Source organism: Drosophila subobscura, chromosome E (genome assembly GCF_008121235.1).
Source record: "Drosophila subobscura isolate 14011-0131.10 chromosome E, UCBerk_Dsub_1.0, whole genome shotgun sequence".
Classification (NCBI taxonomy): Eukaryota; Metazoa; Arthropoda; class Insecta; order Diptera; family Drosophilidae; genus Drosophila; species Drosophila subobscura.
This window is the reverse complement of record NC_048531.1, coordinates 5,924,341-5,945,558: the sequence shown is the minus strand read 5'-3', so window position 1 is coordinate 5,945,558 and position 21,218 is coordinate 5,924,341. Positions and strand designations below refer to the sequence as shown.

At 48.0% G+C, this 21,218-nt stretch overlaps 1 protein-coding gene across 3 annotated transcripts in view; it reads right to left on the bottom strand.

Annotated features, from left to right (window-relative positions):
• LOC117890253 (nephrin) overlaps positions 1-16,518 on the bottom strand; it is a 62,084-nt gene extending 45,566 nt beyond the window's left edge. For 2 of the 3 annotated variants that reach the window (XM_034795002.1, XM_034795000.1), the window contains exons 1-2: positions 15,799-16,518; positions 1,279-1,629 (exon numbers count right to left, since the gene is read on the bottom strand). In XM_034795002.1, the coding sequence (XP_034650893.1) occupies positions 1,279-1,629; positions 15,799-15,991 (544 nt within the window). In that variant the 5' untranslated portion in view covers positions 15,992-16,518. The remainder of the gene's footprint in view (positions 1-1,278; positions 1,630-15,798) is intronic. The other variant, XM_034795001.1, reaches the window with a different exon arrangement.
• Positions 16,519-21,218: the final 4,700 nt, after the last annotated feature.

The following is a 21,218-nucleotide window of genomic DNA, read 5'->3' as shown; positions in this document are numbered from 1 at the left end:
CAGCAAATGAGTATCGCTGTCATCAAATGTAGAGCAATTTCTTGAGTGATTACAACATCATCAGAAATTACAGCTACAATAAGAACAATACATATGTACATATGTATGTTATGTTATGTACATATGTATGTATGTACGTGACTCAAAGTGATTACTCGTCAGGCGGACACAACAACAATGCAACAGGCCAAAAAAAAAAACAGGAACACCAGAGAAAAAATTCATTTCACTTTACTTTTGCGCTTGCATCCATGGTATATTTGCTGCAAGGTAAGGTAGTTCCCTATATCTTTCTTGCCTGTTAGTCAACTCCCTTACCTTCCATTTGATATAGCTTGGCTGTGGCCAAGAGTTCCGTCTAGCTGTAACTTTACCGCTCTTCAGCATTCCCGTTCCCTGCTCGCTCACCCCACCCCAGCAGTAGTGTTCTGTGCAGTTTCTGTCGTCCCTCTCCTCCTTGATTCGTTAGCTCCTTGGAGCAATAAACTGCGCTAAACTCCTCTCCTCTCATGCTGCTGTTGCTATTGCTGTTGTTGCTTTTGCAAATTGCTGACAATAAATGCTGCCGGCATCGCAGCAGCCCGCAGCCAGCAACAGCGGCAAGTGCCGAAGCGGGGCTGGTGGAGATGTGGTGGTAGATGCGGGCAGCGGGAAAGGTAAAAAAGGGAGCGTCGCATTTAAATTTCTGAAGCGACAATTCTCTCTAGGTGCAATGAGCAGGAAAGAGCACGACGTGTGTGTGTGTGTGTGTACGAGTATGTGTGACTCGTTGGCTGTGGCGCCCCTGGTGACAAATTCATTTGTATTTATTACTTAAATTAATTGCAGATCCAGAAAACAGTGGAATGGAACGAGACGACAGCGGCAGAGTGAGCGGTAAAGAGTGACCCAGAAAAAAAGTTGGCGAACTCTGCTGCTAAGAGTTTTCATCGTTATTGAAATTAATTGCATGGCATCGTAAATTCTTCAAGTAAAAACAAAAAACACCTGGGAGTTTTCGCCTAAGGTAAGAAATTCTTTATAATATTATTTCGAAATGGAAATGGTTAATGGCGTCAAATGTATACAAATAGTATGAATTCTACTTGAAATGCAAGTAAGACTGAGAACAACCCTGGGTGTACAAATTAGAAGGGAATAAAATGAGATAGAATGGATACGACTGCGTCGACAGCGCTCCAAATTTAATAATCAAGATGTATTGGTGTTTCGTTGCACTATCAGGATGTGACTTGGGAACACTTTGAAAAATTATCTGAACATGTTTTATGTACTCACATATGACAGTAAGTTTGGCATTTGCTCGGATGGCCGAGTTGAGGCGGGCGGGTCCCACCTGGCATTGGTACTCCGCATCGTCGTTGATGGACGCATTCGAGATGCGCAGATTGTAGACGCCCTGCTTCCGGTCGCCGAGCACTGAGTAGCGCGGAAAGCCCGGGATCACGGCGGAGAAGCCCAGGGCGAAGCCGTCCTTTGTCCATTGCACGGCTCCGGCCACATTGGTCACCTCGCAGCGCATCATGGCCTCGGCACCCTCGAGCACTTGCAGATCGTGGGGCGTGGTGCGGAACTTTTGCTGCTGGGCGTGGCAGGGGGCGAGGCCGGTCAGGGACAGGGCGATGACAGCTGAAATGTAGCACAAAAAGCACACAAACAGAAAGAGATTCATTAGAGATGCAGTTAATTAATTGTCCTTGGGGTCATTTGTTGTCTTTGGTCCGTGGTCTGCTATTCAGTTCGGACCGTTCCGGGCCGTACGTACTGTCCGTTGGGTGCTCTATTAAAAACGTGACTTTCTATCACGGACAGTCGTCGTCTGATGAATTATGAAATGTGTGTTTACTCAAAGAGCGAGTCCACGCCAGGCAATGCAATGCAGCCCCGCTCAAAGCGTATCCTGACCGCAATAAAGCCGGGCAAAATCTTCTCTCCTCACACAGAACCACTGAGCCCGGTCCTCCCTGTGCCACTGCTCTATACAAAATCTACCAAAGTCCCGAGGCCCCAGCTCCAGCCTCCGACTCAGCCGAACTTTGACCATTTTCCCCGCAATGGTGAAGTTTTTTCTCTCTCTCTCTCTCTCTCGCCCGATAGGCAGGGGGTAGGGGGTCCGTTTTTTTTAATGAAAAACAAACACAAAAAGCGTTTGCCGTTCTACAAAAGGCAATTGTGGGTGTGGTCCGCGTCCGTGTCCGTGTCCGGATCCGCGTTCGTTGTCTGTTTGCCAAGACACATTGCAGTCTGCAGTTTTTGGAGTTCATTTCTTTTGGCCGCCGCCGAAACTATTAAATTGTGCGCGCGGGCGCGCGGGTCAGGAGCAGAGGCAGAGGCCGGGGCAGTGTTTGGTCGTGGTTCTAGTCGTGCATCTAGAATCAACAAAAGCATTTAACGCCGAGCCTGACGCTGCAGTGGCAGTTGTTTTTAGTGTCCTGTGCAGTGCAAAAAATAATCCCTCCCCATCCAGCTATCCCCGTTGCCGCACACAGCATTGTCACACCCTGTCAGCACCCACTGCTGCCAGTCTCCTGCTCCTTGTCCCTACTCGGTGGCCGTTATGCATTCTATGGAATGAGCATTTCATTCGCGTTTTCATAAATTTACCAGCAGAGACCATAGTCTCTCTCTCTCTCTCTCTCTCTCTCTCTTTCGCTGTGTGTTTTGCTCTCTCTTTCTCTGTTTATTTATAAGCTACAAAATGCAGTATTAAATCTGGCCAAAGCCCCTCTGCTAACCCCTAACCCCACCATCTGGTAACCCTCTCTCGGGGACAAAAACAAAAAAAAACCAAAACGCTGCCAATGATTAATATGGCCCACAATTTGCATACGCATCATGTCTGAATGGTTTGTGCGAGAAAAGCGAGCAGAGAGTGGGGAAGAGGAATAGAGTGAGAGAGAGAGAGAGAGAGAGAGAGAATAGAGAGCGGAATATGCGTGGGAGGGACAGTGATGAGTTACCATTGTGTGTGGAGTGTGCATAATGGAGAGCGGAGAGGGGACATAAATGAATTTTAAATAAGGAAAATATCTTCCAGCACCCGTCCCCCCCCCATCCACAGTCTGGACCGTTTGGAGCCCTCGCTCGTTGCCAAACTCTTTACGATTTCATTATTTTCCCTTTTTTGCCAACCCTCCGCCACTATATAATTTGTTTGGCAAAAGAATGTGGCAAGAACAAGCTCGGGAAATCAACAACAGCAATTTGCCATCCCCCCTAAATTCGCGTTCGAGGCACCCACCACACGTCCATGCCCCACGATAGATGTTGTCGAACCAGCCAGCAGCATTACTGGCAATTTATATAAATTTTCTCCGAATGGCTGTTGCAGAGGGGGGCGGCGAGGGAGGGAGGCATGTCAAACACAGACAGAGAGCAGGCTGAAGGACCTGGGAACCCTTGCCAGGAGCAGCCGCAGCCCCAGCGCAGGAGCGGCAGACAAGGATCAACATAACCTTTGGCCTGTCGCAAATTTTTGCCTATTTCCCAGACACACACACACACACACACATGAGAGGAGGGGGGGCAAGAGTTCATAGTTGAGTAAATTTTTACCTCATTCTTGGAGGAATACTTTCGCTTTGCGCCCTCTGCTGCCCCTTTCCCCCCTGGGAACGCTCACATTTTACACTGGCGCCCTTGGGTCCGTGATAGCGGATTTGCCGCCACTTCTTTTAGCCTTCCTCTGCGTCCTCCTCGTTTGTCTCTCATATTTTTCAAGCGAAATATTTTAATAAAGCAAATTCCTATTTTACGGCCTCGTACGAGTAACATCCTAAAGAAAAGCAGAAAGCTGTCTTCCAGCACCCCCTCATAAAATTGAAATTAAAGCGTGAAGCGTCCCCCAACTCCACGTCACGGCACACACATTCTGCAGTTCCATACGTCATACAGGGTGTTGTCCCTCGGAAATAGTCGAAATGGAAATTCACACGCAACAAGCAGAAGAAAGTGTTTGGGGGAAGGAGCAGCAGCAGCAGCAGCAGCAGCAGCAGCAGCAGGAGTGGCCGACAGACGAAGGCTTCAGACAGCCGAAAGTGCGAAAAGGATTTAAATGCTTTAGGCGACGCCTTTTGACCTGCCTCCCGGACACCTTCCACCTCGCAGCTTCTGGCACAGCTTCTGCCTCCTTCTCCTTCGGGTAACGTCAAGTGCCATTGTCGAATTTCTCTGCCTCTCGACTGTGTGTGTGTGTGGGTGTGTGCGACGTGCGTGGTTTTTAGTGTCGCGTTCTCTGGATTGTTTCCCAGGCTGGGGCCAAAACAACAGCACATGCGAGCAAAGGAGGCCGAACCAGGGCCATAGAGAGTGGTGCCGCCGCACGCATGGACGCAGACAAATCCCGACCAGAGCAGAGTTCCATCCATCCCCGTGCCCTCCAACAAAAAAAAAGGGTTCGCTGGCTTAGGTCTTGTTTTACGAGCAAAGGACTATCAGTGTTATTGTTATGACTGAAATTTGATGGCCCCAACCACCCAGCCCCAGCTCGAGTCAAGAGTGATGTGTGGACAGGCAGCCAGCTCGCCCATCTATCTGGCCCCTTCATAAGATTCGTTCCAGGCAGTTATCTGGCATGGGCCTGAGCTGATTAAGCCGCCCGGGATCGGATTAACCAGAGTGACACCTGAGTAGCCTTGCCCCCGAATCCAGTTGCCACAGACACGCAGACGCGTACAGCCTCTCTGCTCTGCTCTGCTCTGCCACATTTTCACACATTTAGCACTTGAGTTTTATTTGTTTTTGCTTTCGCTTTGGCTTTAAATGCTCTCACGTTTTCGGGATTTGGTGGATGACAACCCTAGAGGGTTGCCAAGCATCGTTTTGGTGCCTAGCGCAAATATTTCCCTCACGACGCGTATTCATTTGACGATTATGATTTTCCCACAGAGAGAAGCAAATGGAACGGACTTTATTTTAATACGTATTCCAGCTCCTTTTATCTTCTTTTTTTTGTTGTTGGTTTGCACTGTGGGCGTGGCCACACGTAGGCTGCCAAGAACAGCCATAGGAAAAATTGCGCTGCTTCAGAATATTGTCGCAGTACAGCGGAGCATCACCATCATCAATCGAACCAGCAGCTCGAAGTCGTTTTGGGGGGAGGAGCTGCCACCTTGTCTTGGCTGGCGCTTGCTTGCTTCCCTTCGTTCTTTTTTTTGGCTTGCGGCACGCCCCCTTGTCAGCAACGTGCTTGGCATTTGCATGGGAAGCAGATGATGTTACGAGGACGTAGCGCAGCATTTGTTCAAATACGATATAACAATAGTTGGAGCGACATTTCCGTTCTAATGGTGCATGCTGCATGCTGCATCCTGCATGACGCATTCTACTTGCATGCCAGCAGCATTGGGCCACGCGGAACGTGCCACTCCCTATTGGCATCATCATCGATCTCCCCGCGTTTGTGCTGCTGCTTTATTAGAGTTTAAACTTTTAAATATACGATACGATCTTAAGAGATCCTTGAGCTGGAGCTTCATTTTTAAAGGGATTTCTTTTGTTTTTAGGCTCCTAAATTGTGTCAGTCTTTGCGGGTCTGGGTCTGGGTGGTCTCTGAATGACAAGCGTGACAAGAACAAGCAGCCTCCTCGATTTGGGCTACAGCTGAAGCAATTGTCTCTGCAGATTCTGCCCACAGCTGCGGCATCGCATTACAAAGTTGCAGAGAGATGCAGAGCTGAAGGAAAGTCGAAATGATTTGTCTGTGGGCCCTAATGGAAATCCCAGTTAGATTGTTTCCAGTTCCACTGCTGCTGCAGTGGCAAGCAACAAATTGCAATTACTGGCAACACTTTGCCGCACCGCAGGCAGCAGGCAGCCACCTCTCTCCATCCCTCTCTTCCCCCCCATCTCAGTTCATCTACATTAACAATGCGGCAGGACCAGAAGGAACCGCTGGCAGCAGCAGCAGCAGTAGCAGCAGCATTATTAACATCATCAACGATGGAGCGTTTATTAAAACTGAGTAAAAGGAGCTAACCGCCACCTGCTGGTCGAGCTTGCACCTGCAGCCTCTCGACCCTCGGCCCAAGGACACCAACAAGCTGCAACAAGGAGCAACCTGCAACACCGCCGAACAACGAACAACGAGCAACAACCTACCAGCAACAGTAGTGGCAGCACAGCGGTGGCAGACAATTTGCAACTTGTGCTGCGTGGAGCGCCAGCAGTTTTGTTGCTCATAATGCTGCAAATTTGTTGTTTTTGTTTTATATTTATTATTTTAGATTTTATTTTATTTATTACCCAGCACCGTGCACACAGCTTGGGAGTCACCTGGGTGGGTGGCGCGCTGTGCTGTTGCGGGAATTCTTTTTCGTAATTAAAATATGATTTCGTGTTTTGGGGTTCAACTTTCTGCACCGCAACATTCTTTTCGCGGCTGTGACATGACCGAAATCCGTTGATGTTTTTGTGGAAATTGTGGCATCATAGTTCTCACTTTTGCCATAGAGTATAAAATTATAATTGGGCTTTAAGGAGGGACAAGACGAGCACAATTTGAAATACTTTTAATTGGATATTTTAGCAGAGTAATCCCGAGGCAAGACCCAATGCGATGAACAGCCGAAAATCCATCGGAAGACTGAAGAACTTTCCGATGAAGAGCATTTGCAACTCTCTCTTATATTTGATTGCTCGTTTCTTTTCTAATTGGAACATTTGAGGCACCACTGTGTGGGGTACTACTACTCGCTCCCCACTTGATACTTTTTTTGCTACCCCCCAAACCCCCTGAGAATGGTGCGGGGGGGAACTGCTGCGCAACTTGTTGACGAGTTGAAGTGTGGTGGCTAGCGGTGGCAAGTGTTTCCGCTGGTGCGGTCATCGCCGACTCGTTAGTTCAGTTGGACAGTGATGTTTGTACCTGTTGCCAGTACGCTGGCTCGGTGCGGGGGCAATGCTCTTGCCTCTAATTGTGGCAGGGTTCTCACAAGAGCACAACAGCCGCACGCAATGTCTGCCGCTGGCAGGTGGGGCAAAGGTGGTGCAGTTGCGTAGCCGCAATTAGCTGCGGCATTTGGCGGAGTTTTCGCTTTCCCTCTCGCTCTCCCTCTCCCTGCCACTCTCTTGCCTTGCGGTTTCTGGTGGGAAGTTTAGTGGCATTGTTTGTTTGCCCCTCCAATGACCCGACCCCCCCCCACACACATCACACAAAAACACACACAAATTACGATATGCGTTGGACGCATGTTGCAATGTAATTTACCTAATAGGCAGCCAGTCTCACCCCAGAGGTTCTCACCGCCCTCGAGTTCATATTTAGCTGCATCTTCCCACTGTCCCAAGAGGCTCGCATACTCTGCCGACTTGCCCAACACTACAGAGCAGTCATAGCAACACTACCACTCTTTCTGCCCTGTCCAACACTGCATTACACTCTCGCACACTGTTTACAAGTGACCATCCCCAGACCCCGTGTCTACTGCTTGGTTACCCAGGGAACGATCCAGTGCTCCAATCGATTCTAAGCACCATTTGAATTAAATGACAATTCCATTGCAGAGCAAACCCCAAACCAAACAGGCAATGGCAGTGGAGGAGTAACGGGGGTCCTGGCATCGAACCTCTAAGAGATTGCCACCCAGAATGCTTGATTTATTTATAACACATGCTACGCATCGCATCAACTTATGAAATTCACAGAATCTCAAGGAAAAGCCAACCAGCGGCGGGGGATATAATGTCGCGCGGGGTGGATGGGTGGATGGTGAAGCGGAAGGGGAAGGGGAAGGGGATGAGCACAAACGACATAAAAAGCGACATCATCCAATCAATTTATGCGCCACTGTCTCCTCCAACGGCTGCAGGCTTCAAGGCCCAAGTGGGTTTAGATATTGGAAAATGGATAATTGGAAGTGGGGGGCAAAGGATGAGGCTGGAACGGAAGCGGGGGTGGAGGTGAATGGCAGGGAATGGCTTGGCAGGATTTTCTTTTACTTTGATGGGTTTTTCCTAATATTATCTTTAAAAAATCATTTCAGTAAAAATCGAAATTGAAGCGAAAATGGCACAGACACAAAAAGGGGAAAGCCAAGGAAAGGAAAGGAAAGGAAAGGATTCCTTCTGTCGGAATGTGGGGACCCCGATTGGATGGAGGTAATTGGAAGGCATTCTTATGTAGGTAGGTAGGTAGGTGGGTGGGTAGGTGGCCAACGCATTCATATCCCACCCATCACTGGCCTAAAGGGCCAACAAAATGGTTAAGGAAACCATCAGCATCATCATCATCATCATCTTCATCATTATGAAATAGTGGCAAGGGATAATGATGGTAGGGCGGGGCAAGGGGGGAAGGAAACACATAGACAATTCCCTGGCCGTGTTGTTATTGTAAACGCTCTCGAAAGTTATTTGCTGTCCATTTCCAAACATTAAACCAGAGTGACTTGAATAAATTTCATATTTGAAAGCCCCCCACCACACCCCACACGCCACACACACTGAAAGCGGCCGGCCACATTCCGGCCAGACCAGAGCCCGTAAATATCCAAGGCCAAAATAAACCTACATGGCTAATACGAGAATGGATGTCGTTCAGCCTTGAGGTGGGTTCGTCCTCTCAGACTTGGACTGTCCGGGCCAAGAAGTGGGCTGCTGTGTGATGTCCTGGGCTGGACCGAGCTGGGCGGGGACATAAACCAAAAATTCCTATACGCTGATGCAGCAAATATCCGGCCACTCGAATGCTATCTCTTTGAGCACTGTCCCCAGAATTGGACACTCAAAAATCCGGCTTTGCCCATTCGACTTTCCCGCATCTGACATTCACAGAGGAGAGAACTGCCAGCACATACACCACAATCTCCCCGCCTCTCCCGCATATTCATACATTTTCTTCCTGTGTGACATTTTCTGCTTTTTTTGTCTGGTTTGCTTGCCCCTCAGATAGGAAGAATCTCTGAAGTCGGACTTGGAGTCCGAATATGCGACAGTTGCTTCATTACACGCACACACAGAGTGGGTTGGGAGGAGGAGAGGAAAACCCACAAAAGTTATGACCAGAGATAAACGAGTGTGGGTGTGGGTGTGGGTGTGTGTGTGGGTGTGAGGAGGGGATAGGACAGAAAGTTGCATTCAACTTGAAAATGCAGTTTGCCCGAACATCGATACTTGAAACAGAAACAGAAGCAGAAGCAGAAATAAAATGAAAATAAATTCTATATTTTATTGTAAGTATTCAATAAAATTATGGGGAACTTTTCTTCCCCTTTCTGTGGCAACACTCGAGACAGAAAAAGAGAGAGAGCCAGAGACTGTTTTTCTCATACACAAATTGCAGAGTTTCATATTTGAACCAAAAGACCTGAATAATCCCGAATGTTTCAAGAAGAAAATGTTGAATATTCCTTCATCATTATTGGAGTTGAATTGAACCAAGCCAGAGATCGAGTTGCCCTTGAGTTGAGTTCCCAAATAAATAATCAAGTAATTTTAGTGGGAAGAAGATGTTTGAAATATATTTTATACCATTCTAAAATCTTGTTTCTTTGGGGTATTATTATTGTTACTGGACACAGCCTGAACCTCAGGCAACACTTATTTGTATCTTTTACGGGGCTTATGTGTCCGCTAAAATCTACTTTGGTTTTGGTAAATTATTATTTTTCAGATGGTGCTTAAATGGCAGCATCGCCATGTTTTCGGGCTGTGTTTATGGGCTGATTATTTTTCGTTAATTAAATGCTTTAAAGCTGTGAGACGAACAGGAGCCGTAGCTGCCTGCCTGCCTGTATTTCCCGCCTGCTCTTTGCACTCTCTTTGGCATTGTCATTCAGTTTTGCTGGAGCCCGAGTGTTTGTCAGCTTATTGTTTGGCTTAATTGCCGTTTGTGCTGCAAAAGTGTGCACGTGGCGGGGCACACTCATGCCACACATCTCAGCATCTACAGCTCCCATCTTCATCTTCAACTCCAGCTTCAGCTTCAGCTTCAACTTTATTTGCATTCGCATTCGCATTGGCAGTGGGTATTGTTCGTCCAAATTACACGCAAACATAGCTGGAGGGGGATGGGCAGGTACCCTTCCAGAAGTAGCCATCGAGGAGGGCAGAGCGGCTTAACAATGCGATGCTGCTGGTTGGATAAGGGTTAAGTTACCCCAGACTGCAGACTGGAGGATGCTGGAGAGACTGTCATGGCCTGGGGGCATGTGGAATGCCAAATGCCTTCTCGCTCATGAAATAATGTTTGCGCAATCGAATGACAATGCGTTGAGTCCTGTCCAGGTTCAGACTGCAGCCAATGAGGCATGTCTGCCTATGAAACTTGATACGGCACAGGGGGCTGGGGGGTGGGAGTGCAGAGAGTTTGCTGGTTCCCAGCAAAACAAAATGTTGCAAGGCAAAATGGCTGTTGCTCTCTGTTGCAATTAAATGAAGCGAAGTTAAAGTTAAAGTTTTCCCAAGCCAAATGCCGCGTCACAGATTTCCACACGCTCACACGACAAAGAAGTGAGCGAGGGAGGGAGGCAGGCAGAGAGAGAGGGAGAATTGTCGAAGCGGAACCACACGTCAGCCGGACAACCGGACAACTGGGCAAGTGGACAACAGAACGCCCCCCACACACACACACACACACAGACATTGTATGTGCCCCAATCCCATCACCATTCCCATCCGTGGCCAAAGCCGAAAGGTGTGCAAGTGACTCGGACAAGACGAGGGATTACTGAAGCGTGCAATGGACATGGACCGACCGCGAACGGTTCACACGTTAAAGCCAAGAAGTCATCAGCCACACACACAAACACACACACACGTAGACACTGATGCAGATACAGATACAGATGCGACAGTTGCGGAGGTTGCAGCTGTCGAAGCTGTTGCCACTGCCACGCGAGCTGCAGCTACAGCGGAATCCGACCGGTTGAACACGCGTCTTGAAAGGGAATTTTGGCGAGCATTTGGGCAGATGCTGCTGCTGCTCCTCCTGCTGTTGCAGCTGCCAGGCGCACACTTCAATTAAGTGCCGCATGAATGATGCATGCCACACAAAGCCGGCACTACTCCTCAGCATGCTCGTAAATATAAACACTTGTGCCCTGCCTGAAGGACCAAAGGACTGCCCGATCAAATATTCATTTTTCAATATCGTTGTATCAACACGAGCTTAAAATATGCAAGTCCTTTTCTTACAGCCACACACGTGCCCCGTGCCCCGTGCCCGTGCCACACACAGACACACCCACAATGAAGCCACTTGCCGCTTACCGAAGTGAGAATTCATGCAAACTTTCTTTGAATTTGATTTGCTGAAAACGAAACTGTCTCTGAGGTTGAGACTAACTTCCCTGCCACCCAGCCACCCAGCCACCCATTTCCATTCTCGGTTGGCCCACATATCGGTATCAGTCTTGCCACACACACACAGACACAGACACAATGCTGGCGCACAAACACAAAGGAAATCGAGTCTCTTTGAGGCAGAATGATGCAATTATTCACACTTGATTAAACACTCAAGAAAAGTGAAAGTGCGTGGAAGGACGCACCCGGAGACGAGGCTCCTCTGCCTCTGGCTGTGTGTCTGCCTACACAAATATACTATATATTGATACATACATCTATCCCCTCGATATTGAGATGTTTTTCTAAAATTCATAAATTTAAATTAGCAGCCAGAGGGAGAGCGATGAAGACATCTCTCGTCTGTGAGTGGGTCCCTGGGTCTCACCTTGGAATGGCTTTTCAATTACTCAACTGAACCGCAAGGAGGCTCAAGTGAGCCGCAGAGCAGCAGCAGCAGCAGCAGGACCGAGGGCCATTAAATTTATTCCCCTCTAAAAACGCAAAAGTGCCAACCAACCAGCGTATCAGGCGCAGGAAGGCTCTCTGTCTCCGTCTCTTTCTCCGTCCGTCAGGCTTCAGTCCTTCTTCATCTATGACGAGCCTCATTTGGCATCTTGCTTGATTTGCCCCATTTTTATTTATTCATTGAACTGAGCCTCCTGCCTCCTGTCTCCTGTCTGCTGTCTAGGAGGAGGGCGGGCGACTGCCCCTCTCCACAACTGTCCAACATCTGACTAACCAAATCAATTCGCATCAATATCGTAGCAAACCCATCAAAGTCAGTCATCAGCGGGGTTGTTGGCAGCAGGAAGGGAAGGGAGCAATCATCTATGTGGCATCCATCCATTCACCGCATCCATCGTATCCTTCTGGGGGGGCTCTGGTCTGGTCTGGTCTGGTCTGGGGATATTCTGCGTAGGAAGCACGCCAGGCTGCACATTGCTAATATCCTGCCACTGGCGGATCCCTCTTTCTCCTCCAGTTGCCATACAATAGATATCCTGATAATTGAAAATTCATTCCCAGCGTAGAAATAGTTTGGGCCCGCCCTGCCTTTTGCAGCTCTTGAAAGGCGCACACAAATTTCATACTTTTTACATACTTTACTTCTGGTGGGTAGCCCTGAACCATAGCAAGGGGCCATCTAATGGTGATGTTGAAAACCTAATAATAAATCTATGTGGCATGCCACCTAGACGACCAATTACCACATGCCACGATACGATGCGATGCGGACGCAGCGGGAGGGACTTGTCGCCGATCCAGCGACTGGCGGTGTGGCGACTTCAAGTGCAACTGTTTGACAACTGCCCCTGCCGCACAGCCAGGCTGCACCTTTTGCCACATGCTGGCGACTTGTATTTATAAACAGATGTTTATTTTTATGGCCTATGCTAAACAACATTCAGTTTCAGTTGTCAGTTTGCCGAGCATGTTTCCTCGTTGATTCCTTTGGCCCATGCAGCTTCTGTCTATTTCTGGACACACGAGCAAATGCACTTGGAACGTGAATGCAAGAAGCAAAGGAATGTTCTTGGTCCCACAACAGGGACAATGGAACGTTTCAAGTGCGTGAATATGATCCTGGGTTGTCAGCAGAATTTGCCCAATTTATTCTTGAATTTTTCTTCAATTTGGAATGGATTATGGAATTATTAGAACTAAATTATGGCGAAGTAGAAGCACAAAACTCTAACTTGAATCAACTCATATTTGTATCAGAAAATTAAATTTATATAAATTAATCTCTAAGCTAAATTTAATTCCCTTCTTTACGAGCCTTACAAAATAAATACAAGAGCAGGGAAATTGAAACGTTTCAAGTGCTTGAATATGATCCTGGAATGTCAGCAGTGTGCCGGCGATTTATTCTCGAATTTCGAATTTAATGTGGAATTAAATGGAACTAAATTGTAGCGAAGTAAAAGCACTAAAGTCCAACTTGAATCAACTTTTATTGGCATCAGCAAACTGCAAATTAAATTTATATAAATTTATTTCTTAACTAAATTCAATTCCCTTTTTTTACGAGCATTACCAAATCAATACTGGATTCCCTTTTGTCGATTTGGTGCAACAGTTTTAGATATTTGATTTATAATTACGTCATTTAAGCCCACGCTGCCCCCGTGCCCGTACCCGTCCCCGTCCCCGTCCCACCGACTGCTCTTGAGACTGTGCTTCCACTTGTGGCCTGTGTCAATCGGCTTCGTGGCAGACGGTGTGGGTGGTGGCTGTGGCTGTGGCTGTCGCTTTTCAGTCACTGCTAAACTGGTTGCGACCATCGTCTCAAGGTGCCGCAGGGGCGTCGCACGGCCTGAGGGGACTGCGCGGGGTTTCGCTCACAAAATTATAAACTGTCGCTGCTGCCGTAGCCGCTGGCTGTGGCTTTAGTTTTGGCTTTGGCTTCGGCTTTGTTTCTGTTTCTGGCTCTCGTTAAGCCATCGACAAGTGGTAGCTGCTGCCAGTCAGTGCTGGCCAAACATGGGCGTTTCTTTGAGCTGTTTTTGTTCAGTTTTAGCTGCCCACACCAGCAGCTACGGAAACAGAGAGTGCCACACCGGGGAGGGCTGAGCTGCCGAGCAATCTTTCAAAAGATTCGCTTTCTGGCTGGCTCTCCCTGGATCCGCAATTAACTTTTGCAAGCCGGGGAATGACAGCCGCTGCACAGAAAGTCAGTTGCAGTCCGACTCCGGCACGGACAGTGAAGGAGAGAGGTGGCAAAAGAGAGCGAGAGAGAGTGAGGGAATGCCTTGAAGATGCTGCCTGCAGATTGTGGTGCTCGAGTGTGTGTGTGGGGCAAGATTATCTATCGAGATATGCTGCCAGCCCGCACTCTCTCCCTCTCTCTCTCTCTCTCTCTCTCTCTTTGCTCCATTGTGTGTGCCTAACACTTTGCCCCCTTACAATGGAGCAGCCAAAGCAGTGCTCTTTCTCTGGTTCTGCGCTTCAAGTGGCAAAGCATTCCCCTACCCTCCCCTACCGTCCGACATCCCCTCAGCCTTTCAGTTGATTCTTTTTTTTGTCCTTTTTGCTATTGGTTTTGGGTTTGGTCAAGCGCTGTACTTGGTTCGTGGTATTGTCAATGCACTTCAGCACATTTGCCCAACTGTCAGAGACAAAAACGACAAGTCGCGACGACTCTTGCCACCCTGTCACCCTAACGCCCTGTCACCCTCTCTGTGCCCCCCCTCATATCTATTACGGAATGTTTGTCCTACACTTTTCCTGCTGCTGCTGCTGCTGCTGCCTTAGCTTTGGCTTCAGTTTGCTGCTGGCTGGCTGCTGTTGCTGTTGCTCTTGCTCTGGTGGCACACATTTCTATGCTTTCACACACGCACACACACACACACACACACACTTTGACATACGCAACTTTTGTGCGTTTGGGGGGTGTCCTTGTGCTTGTTTGTTTGTTTTCGTTGTTGTTGGTCCTGGGCTGGCCCTATGCTCCTCCAGCTCTCAGCTTCCTCGGATTCTGCCTACGACTCAGGCTCTGACTCTCTGCCACTGCCACCGCCTGTCTGTTTGTTGACATATTATGATCCTTGATTATTTTGTGCTGACAAATACATGCTTTTCCTTTTTCCTTATTCCCCCACAAACACACACGTACACACACACACACACACACACACACACACACAGTGATGTATGCATGGACCTATACACAGGCAGATGGACTTCCGTTTTCTGATTTTGATTCTGTTTTTTGATTTACTTGTTGTTGTTTTTCTTTTTTTGCTGTCATCCCCCAGCCAGGAATGGGCTTGCCGGCAGGTGCTTTTCCCTTCAACTAATTGGTCTAGAAGCTTTACCGCTCCACCCCCTCCCTCCTTTGATGTGCCTGCTCTCAATGGGGCTTTTAATGATGGGCGTTCCACGCCCCTACCCTACCCTACACGCCCACAAAATATTTTGTCGAAAATTATATTCGATTGTTGGTTTCGTTTCGGATTTTGTCTCTCGATTTTTGGTGTTTTGGGGGTAACTCTGTGGGGATTGTGGACTTCTCGGATTGAGGGGCGGAAGCTCCCGATAAGACCACAAAAGTGCTTGACATGCGAGCAAGAAGCCAACCGATTGCCCGCCCCTTTCCCCGCCCCATGCCCACTGCCAACCAGTTTCAACCTGTTCGCCGTTTAAAGCGTTTGATTGCAGCGGAAGTTGTTCGCTGCTGGGGCAACTGCTGCTGGTCGACTGCGGTGTACGTGTGTGTCCGGTTCTAGCTCGGCATGCTGTAGGTATAATTATTAATTAGCTTCCAATTCTGGTGGCCCCCCCGCCCCCTGTGCATGTGGCCACAAAAGAAGTTCCAGGGCCACGCCCAGTAGCTGATCCGCAGACCCATCAAAGTATTCCTGCTGTGACCGCAAGGCAAATGCCTATTAGGAGCATATATTTTGGGTCTGTCAACCATGCAACATGCATGCCACATGCATGCCACATATGAATGCTGCAACAGCTGCTGTCCGCCCATGTCCTGCAGGTTTGTCCCGCTCAAAGACTCACCCATTGCCAGTATTTGAAGATGTTTAATCCAATGTTGATGGCAACGTCGACGTTTTGTTGCATGTTGCTGCCATTTGGTTTGTTGTTGCTGCAACGCCTGATTGTGCTGCTGTTGTGGCTGCTGCTGTTGCTGCTGTTGCTGCTGTGCCTCTTCCTTTGTTAATACCGGACTCAGAGCCATGTTGCAGGCCATTTCTTTTAAACACTAGTTAGTGGGGCTGCCTCTGTTGTTGTTTCTATAGATGTGTGTTCTTGCACCACTTGCCACACCACACTAATGCTGCATGAAACCGCACTCAGAACTGAACGCTAGAACACTGCCACTGCCACTGCCGTTGCCGTTGCTGCTGCTGCTGCTGCTTGTTTGGCTCCCAGCAATTAATGGCACACATTTATTTTGGTTTCTTCTTCACTTTTGCCACCGGCAACTGACGTGCCCCTTCTTTTGGCCACAACAATTTCCAATTTCAATTCTCAGCCGACTCGACACTCGCGAAAGTCTCTCTCCTCTCTCTGGGGCCCTAGCGCCGCATTATTCCAACTGCCGGTGCGGCGGCGGCGTCAGACGCACAAGGCGGCAGCGGGTGCCACCAGGACATGTGACATGACCGACGACGACGACGGCGACCACGACCACGACCACGACGATGACTACGATGGGGGGCACCGATGGGGCACCGAACCCGTAACCGAAAAATGCCAACTGCCTCTTACTGTGCCTCTGCGTGTGCGTGTCGAGTGCTGCGACGAGGGGGGCAAGCAGTGGGCTGTGCAACACTTTTTTTTGGGTGGAGATATTTAGGGATAAGCGGGAACCTCTTTAAGATTCGCAATTGCCATCACTTTTGGCGCAGACTCGATAATTTGGCGTTGTTGTCGCTGTCGCTGCTGCTGCTGCTGCTTCACTGTGTGTGTGTGTGTGTGTGTGTGTGCGTATTCGAATCTGTATGTGTGTGAGTGTAGGCTCCATGCGACGCGCAAATCGAAGAAGCGGACACCCGATACAACACGGAAACGCTCGAAACGGTCGAGGGCGAGCTTTTTATGAGGTCCACACGGAATCAGAGCTAAAACCGAACTAAATTCTCAATTCCGGCCACGCAGCAGCAGCCAAACGATGGCAACGAAAACGACAGACGACGACAGCGACAGCGACAAAGAAGACGAAGACAAAGGCAACGAACGATGCTGCCCACTGTTCGGTGGTATGCAGCATGAGGCAACAGAGAGAGAGAATTGAAGCAAGCAGACTTGCCACAGAGAGAGAGTAAGAGAGAGAGAGAGCCCATGTGGCGTGTTCTGTAAACAGTTGGAGCACATTGTTTATTGCTGCCACTGCTGCTACTACTACTGCTAGGCGTACTTGCCACTCCACTGCTGCAGGTGCGTTGGCTGGAGCAGCTTTTCCAGTGGATCAAAAGCCGGTTTTCGATGGCTCCAAGACCTACTTATACTCGAACCAGCCAGCTCTCTCTCTCTCTGAGACCGCTACCGCTCATACAACGTGGGGTGGAAATAATACAAAAAAAATAATCGAGTATACATAATGAGCGCATACTAAGTTGGTGTATAAGTGCGAGTATACGCGAGCGCATACCACGCGTGGTAGAAGTACAAGCTAGAGCTTGTATATGAAGCGTATACTCGTACCAAGCAGCCGAGACGCTGTCGGTATACGTATACTGAGCGCATACTTATACTGTATGCAAATGTCCGTTGAGTGATGGTTGTTGTCTCGTATAAGTACGTATTTGCAGCACGTATACTGAACGCACACTTATACCGTATGCACATGAGTGTTGAGGGAGGGTTGGTGCGTTGCCGCGAACTTATACGTACTTATACACTTATACATTCAAGTAGTAGAAGTGCCTTCACCAGTCTTCTATTTGCTGCTTCGACGCTGTTACACTGAAACTGTTATACACCTACCACGGCATGTATAAGTTTGAAGCCAACTTCCAAGGTTCGAAGCATTTTTGTTTGTTTTATTTAAAATTTAATTTCGGTTTTGGGCTCGAGGACTGTTGAGAGTAAATGTATTCCGTAATTGTGGGCTATGCGTGGGGCAAATGTCTTTCGTCATACTTAAAACGCAGCTTAAAACAAACAGAAAAATATATCTACATTTTCTTGTTGCTCGTGTGCTTCATCCCGCCCTATAATTTGTGCAGAATATTGCCTCTAACAGACTCCATATGTGACCCTCGGGGGAGGTGCCACAAACACTTGTTACACCGTCGCACTGTGAATCCCCCTGGGATCGCTTTACTTGCTATTTTCCCGGTAAATGCCAATTGGGAGCGAAAATTGTGAATTTCAAGGAATTCTTTTTCGCAGAAATTGCATCATTAGGTGTTTTCTTTTCCGCCTCAATGGAGGTAGGACAACCCATTATACTTTGGAGCGCAAAAGCGCGTAATTAAATCTATTTTCGCACAATATTATGCGAATTACATGAAATACCAGAGCAGAGCAGAGCATCAGGAGAATCGTTATTTTCAATGGGAATCCTTCTACCAATTTCCAGTTAATTATACCGAACGTATGGACCTTTTGTGTACAAAGCAAAGAGTGAAATCTATTTATACTCGTAACGGAAAGGTTTTCACCACTTGAGGGTCTTCAAACTGAAAAGGTTTCTTTTATACAGATAAAAATAGGTAAATGTTGCCCTTGAATAGATGCCTTCTATTGATTGTTCTGAAGATTGTTACTTAAGGAAGAGAGAGATGGAGAAGAAGAAAGAGAGAAAGATATGCTGAAACCGTAAGATAAATTTGTTTTCTAATTCATTTAGGCCCTCAATGCCCGTGTCCTCGAGAAACTTCTCGTTCGCTTGTGGAGTGCAACGTGAGTGGGGGAAAAAGATAGAAACTTCTCCTCCTTGATGAACTTTATTAGTCGGCACCTAGAGCCAGTCCTTTTCGCCTATCCTGCCGCTCTTTTTCTCGTGTTCTCTCTCTCTGCCACTGGCTGTGTGGCTTGGGTGGGAGTGAAGCTGTTGAAGGAAAAACAAATCAATAAAATACAACAAGAGGAGCTGTGCACCCGCACTCCCGTGCCGTTCGATTGAAAGCTTCAAGCTTAAGCTACATTGCTCCTAGGACTAAGCCTCCGACCATCCATCCATCCATCCATCCATCAAGGCACCAATGCTGCGCCTCTTGCCACCCGTCCTCTGGGGCGACCATTCACACTCGCAGGAGCCGTCACATCAATCGTGAATGGTTGCTGCCACGCTCTACCTTCCCTTTCTATCTCTCGCACAGCTCTGGGGTACTTTTTCCTGCTCGTCTATTTAGTTATTAAGTACATATGCCCACCCATCCCCCGTGTACTCGAGGTGCCCAGAGGGTACAGTTATATTCATGCATATGCCTGAGTTAAGCAGCAAAGAGAAGAGCTTCAGTTATGGGGGATCCTGAGAGATAGTTAATATTACACCGAAATTGGTGGCAGTTAGAGGGTATCCCTTAGTCGTGCTCTACCATAGGCATTCACAGTACATTCTCTTATTTTGAAGATGTGGCAGACATTCGTAATCTTTAGATTCATTTGCCTTTGCCTCACCCTCCCCCTCCCCTGCTGTTTGTTGTGTGAATTTGGGTTGGGCTGCCGCTTCCGCATTTCCTGGAGGATGTTTTCGTTTCCCCGCCCCCGGCCCACATCTCTTTGTTGACTTCTTTTCGTTGCCCAACTTCACACCCACACTGCCAGCACACACAAGTGCATCCATCACTTCTGATTATTGTGCAACACTTTTATAAAAATTAAAAATAAATATTTCCAGACGTACGAGTGCGTGTGCCACAAATATTTGCATACCCAAAAGAAGTGGTCGAAATGTGAGCTCATAAATAAGATAGAAAACAAGAGAAGTCGGGAGAACCCCAAAAATCCATCCCCCATCCATTCCCCCCCTGGTGCCGACATTTTTGAAGATTAATTTGCAAAACAATGTGCTATATGGAATTCAGGATTTGGGGCCAGATTCGGACAGGAGTGGCCCGGCCAGGCACGCAATCTCCGGTGGGAGTGCTGCTGACCAGAGGAAGAGAAGGTATTCTCCATTCGATTCCGGTCCACGTTTCTCTCTCTCTCTCTCTCTCTATCTCTCTGTCTTTGTGTTTGTGTCTATTATTTTTAATTATATTTTAATTTATTTCGAGGGTCGGGCCGAATGGTGAAAACTCAAGGAGGAGACATTTTTGCGGTGTTTTCTTTTCATTTTCTTTTGATGTTATTTTTTGTGTGTCACTTTCGCATCATAGATGTAGCGGGGTGTAGGGCGCAGTGCTGTACACAACAATATTAACACATTCGAATTGGGGACACCAAGGAGCTTCCTGCCTGCCGCTGCTGCTGCTGCTGCTTAACGTGTCAGCCGCGCCACCCCCCCTACTTTTAGACAACTTCGAGGGGCCGCCTCTACCTAGCCGCTCCACAGTGCCATGGCACAAACAATTGCAAGTTATTTGTGAAAATTTTATTGTAATTACAAAAGTTTTCCCATGCCTGTAACGCTGCCACGCTTTTCCCTTTCTGTTTGCCCTTCTAAAAGGTTTTCTGACTGTGTGTGTGTGTGTGTGTGTGTGTGTGTGTGTGTGTGTGTACGCACGCCTCCCGATGCCATGATACCTTGGGTATTACAGGGGAAAATAGCATTTGCCCCCCCTCATTGCTGCCACTCCCCCTCGCCCTTGCACCTGTTCAACTCTGTTCAATTTTGTATTTGGATTTCGGTTCGAAAACTCAATGTTTCAGCAAAGTTTATCCACTTCATTATTTGCTCGTTCCATTGCGCCGTTTCGCCGTTTAGTCTGTGTTTGTGTTTGCGTTTGTATTTGTGTGTGCTTGCTGCCTCTTATTTCCCCCCGAATTTAATTGTATCTGCGTGCACAGGTTGGCCCCCACCATTCCTATAACAAACTTCAAGAGTATATTAAATACCGAAAAGTTCTTGCAGGTCATTGAAGGGCACAGGCAGAGGCACAGTTGAAGGCAGGTGAATAAATGAGAGAACAGTTGTGTGGAAGCAGTGGGAGAGCAGTGGGGGGCAAGCAGTTGGTGTTGGACAAGCAGTAGACGATCCGTCAGCCAACTGATAGAAGCAAGCAGTTAAAAGAATAGGAAAGAACGTCAGGCAAGCAGTGTCAAGAACCTTCGGGCAAGCATTTAAAGCGTCTCAAAGCATAACCAAATCACACATTTTCGAAAGTTCTTTCTATTGTAAACAGATTGCCAAATATTTATTGAGTTGCAGTTACGGGAGTCTTGGAATCTAAGTGTAGTAAGAGTTGCCACAGTAGCGCTGTCCCTTCTGAGCTTGCTGAACCTGCAGCTTCGGGGGCACCATGTACGGTTCTGTTCCCGGTGCAAACTGCACTGACATGGGCATGCCATCAATGGACTCGAGC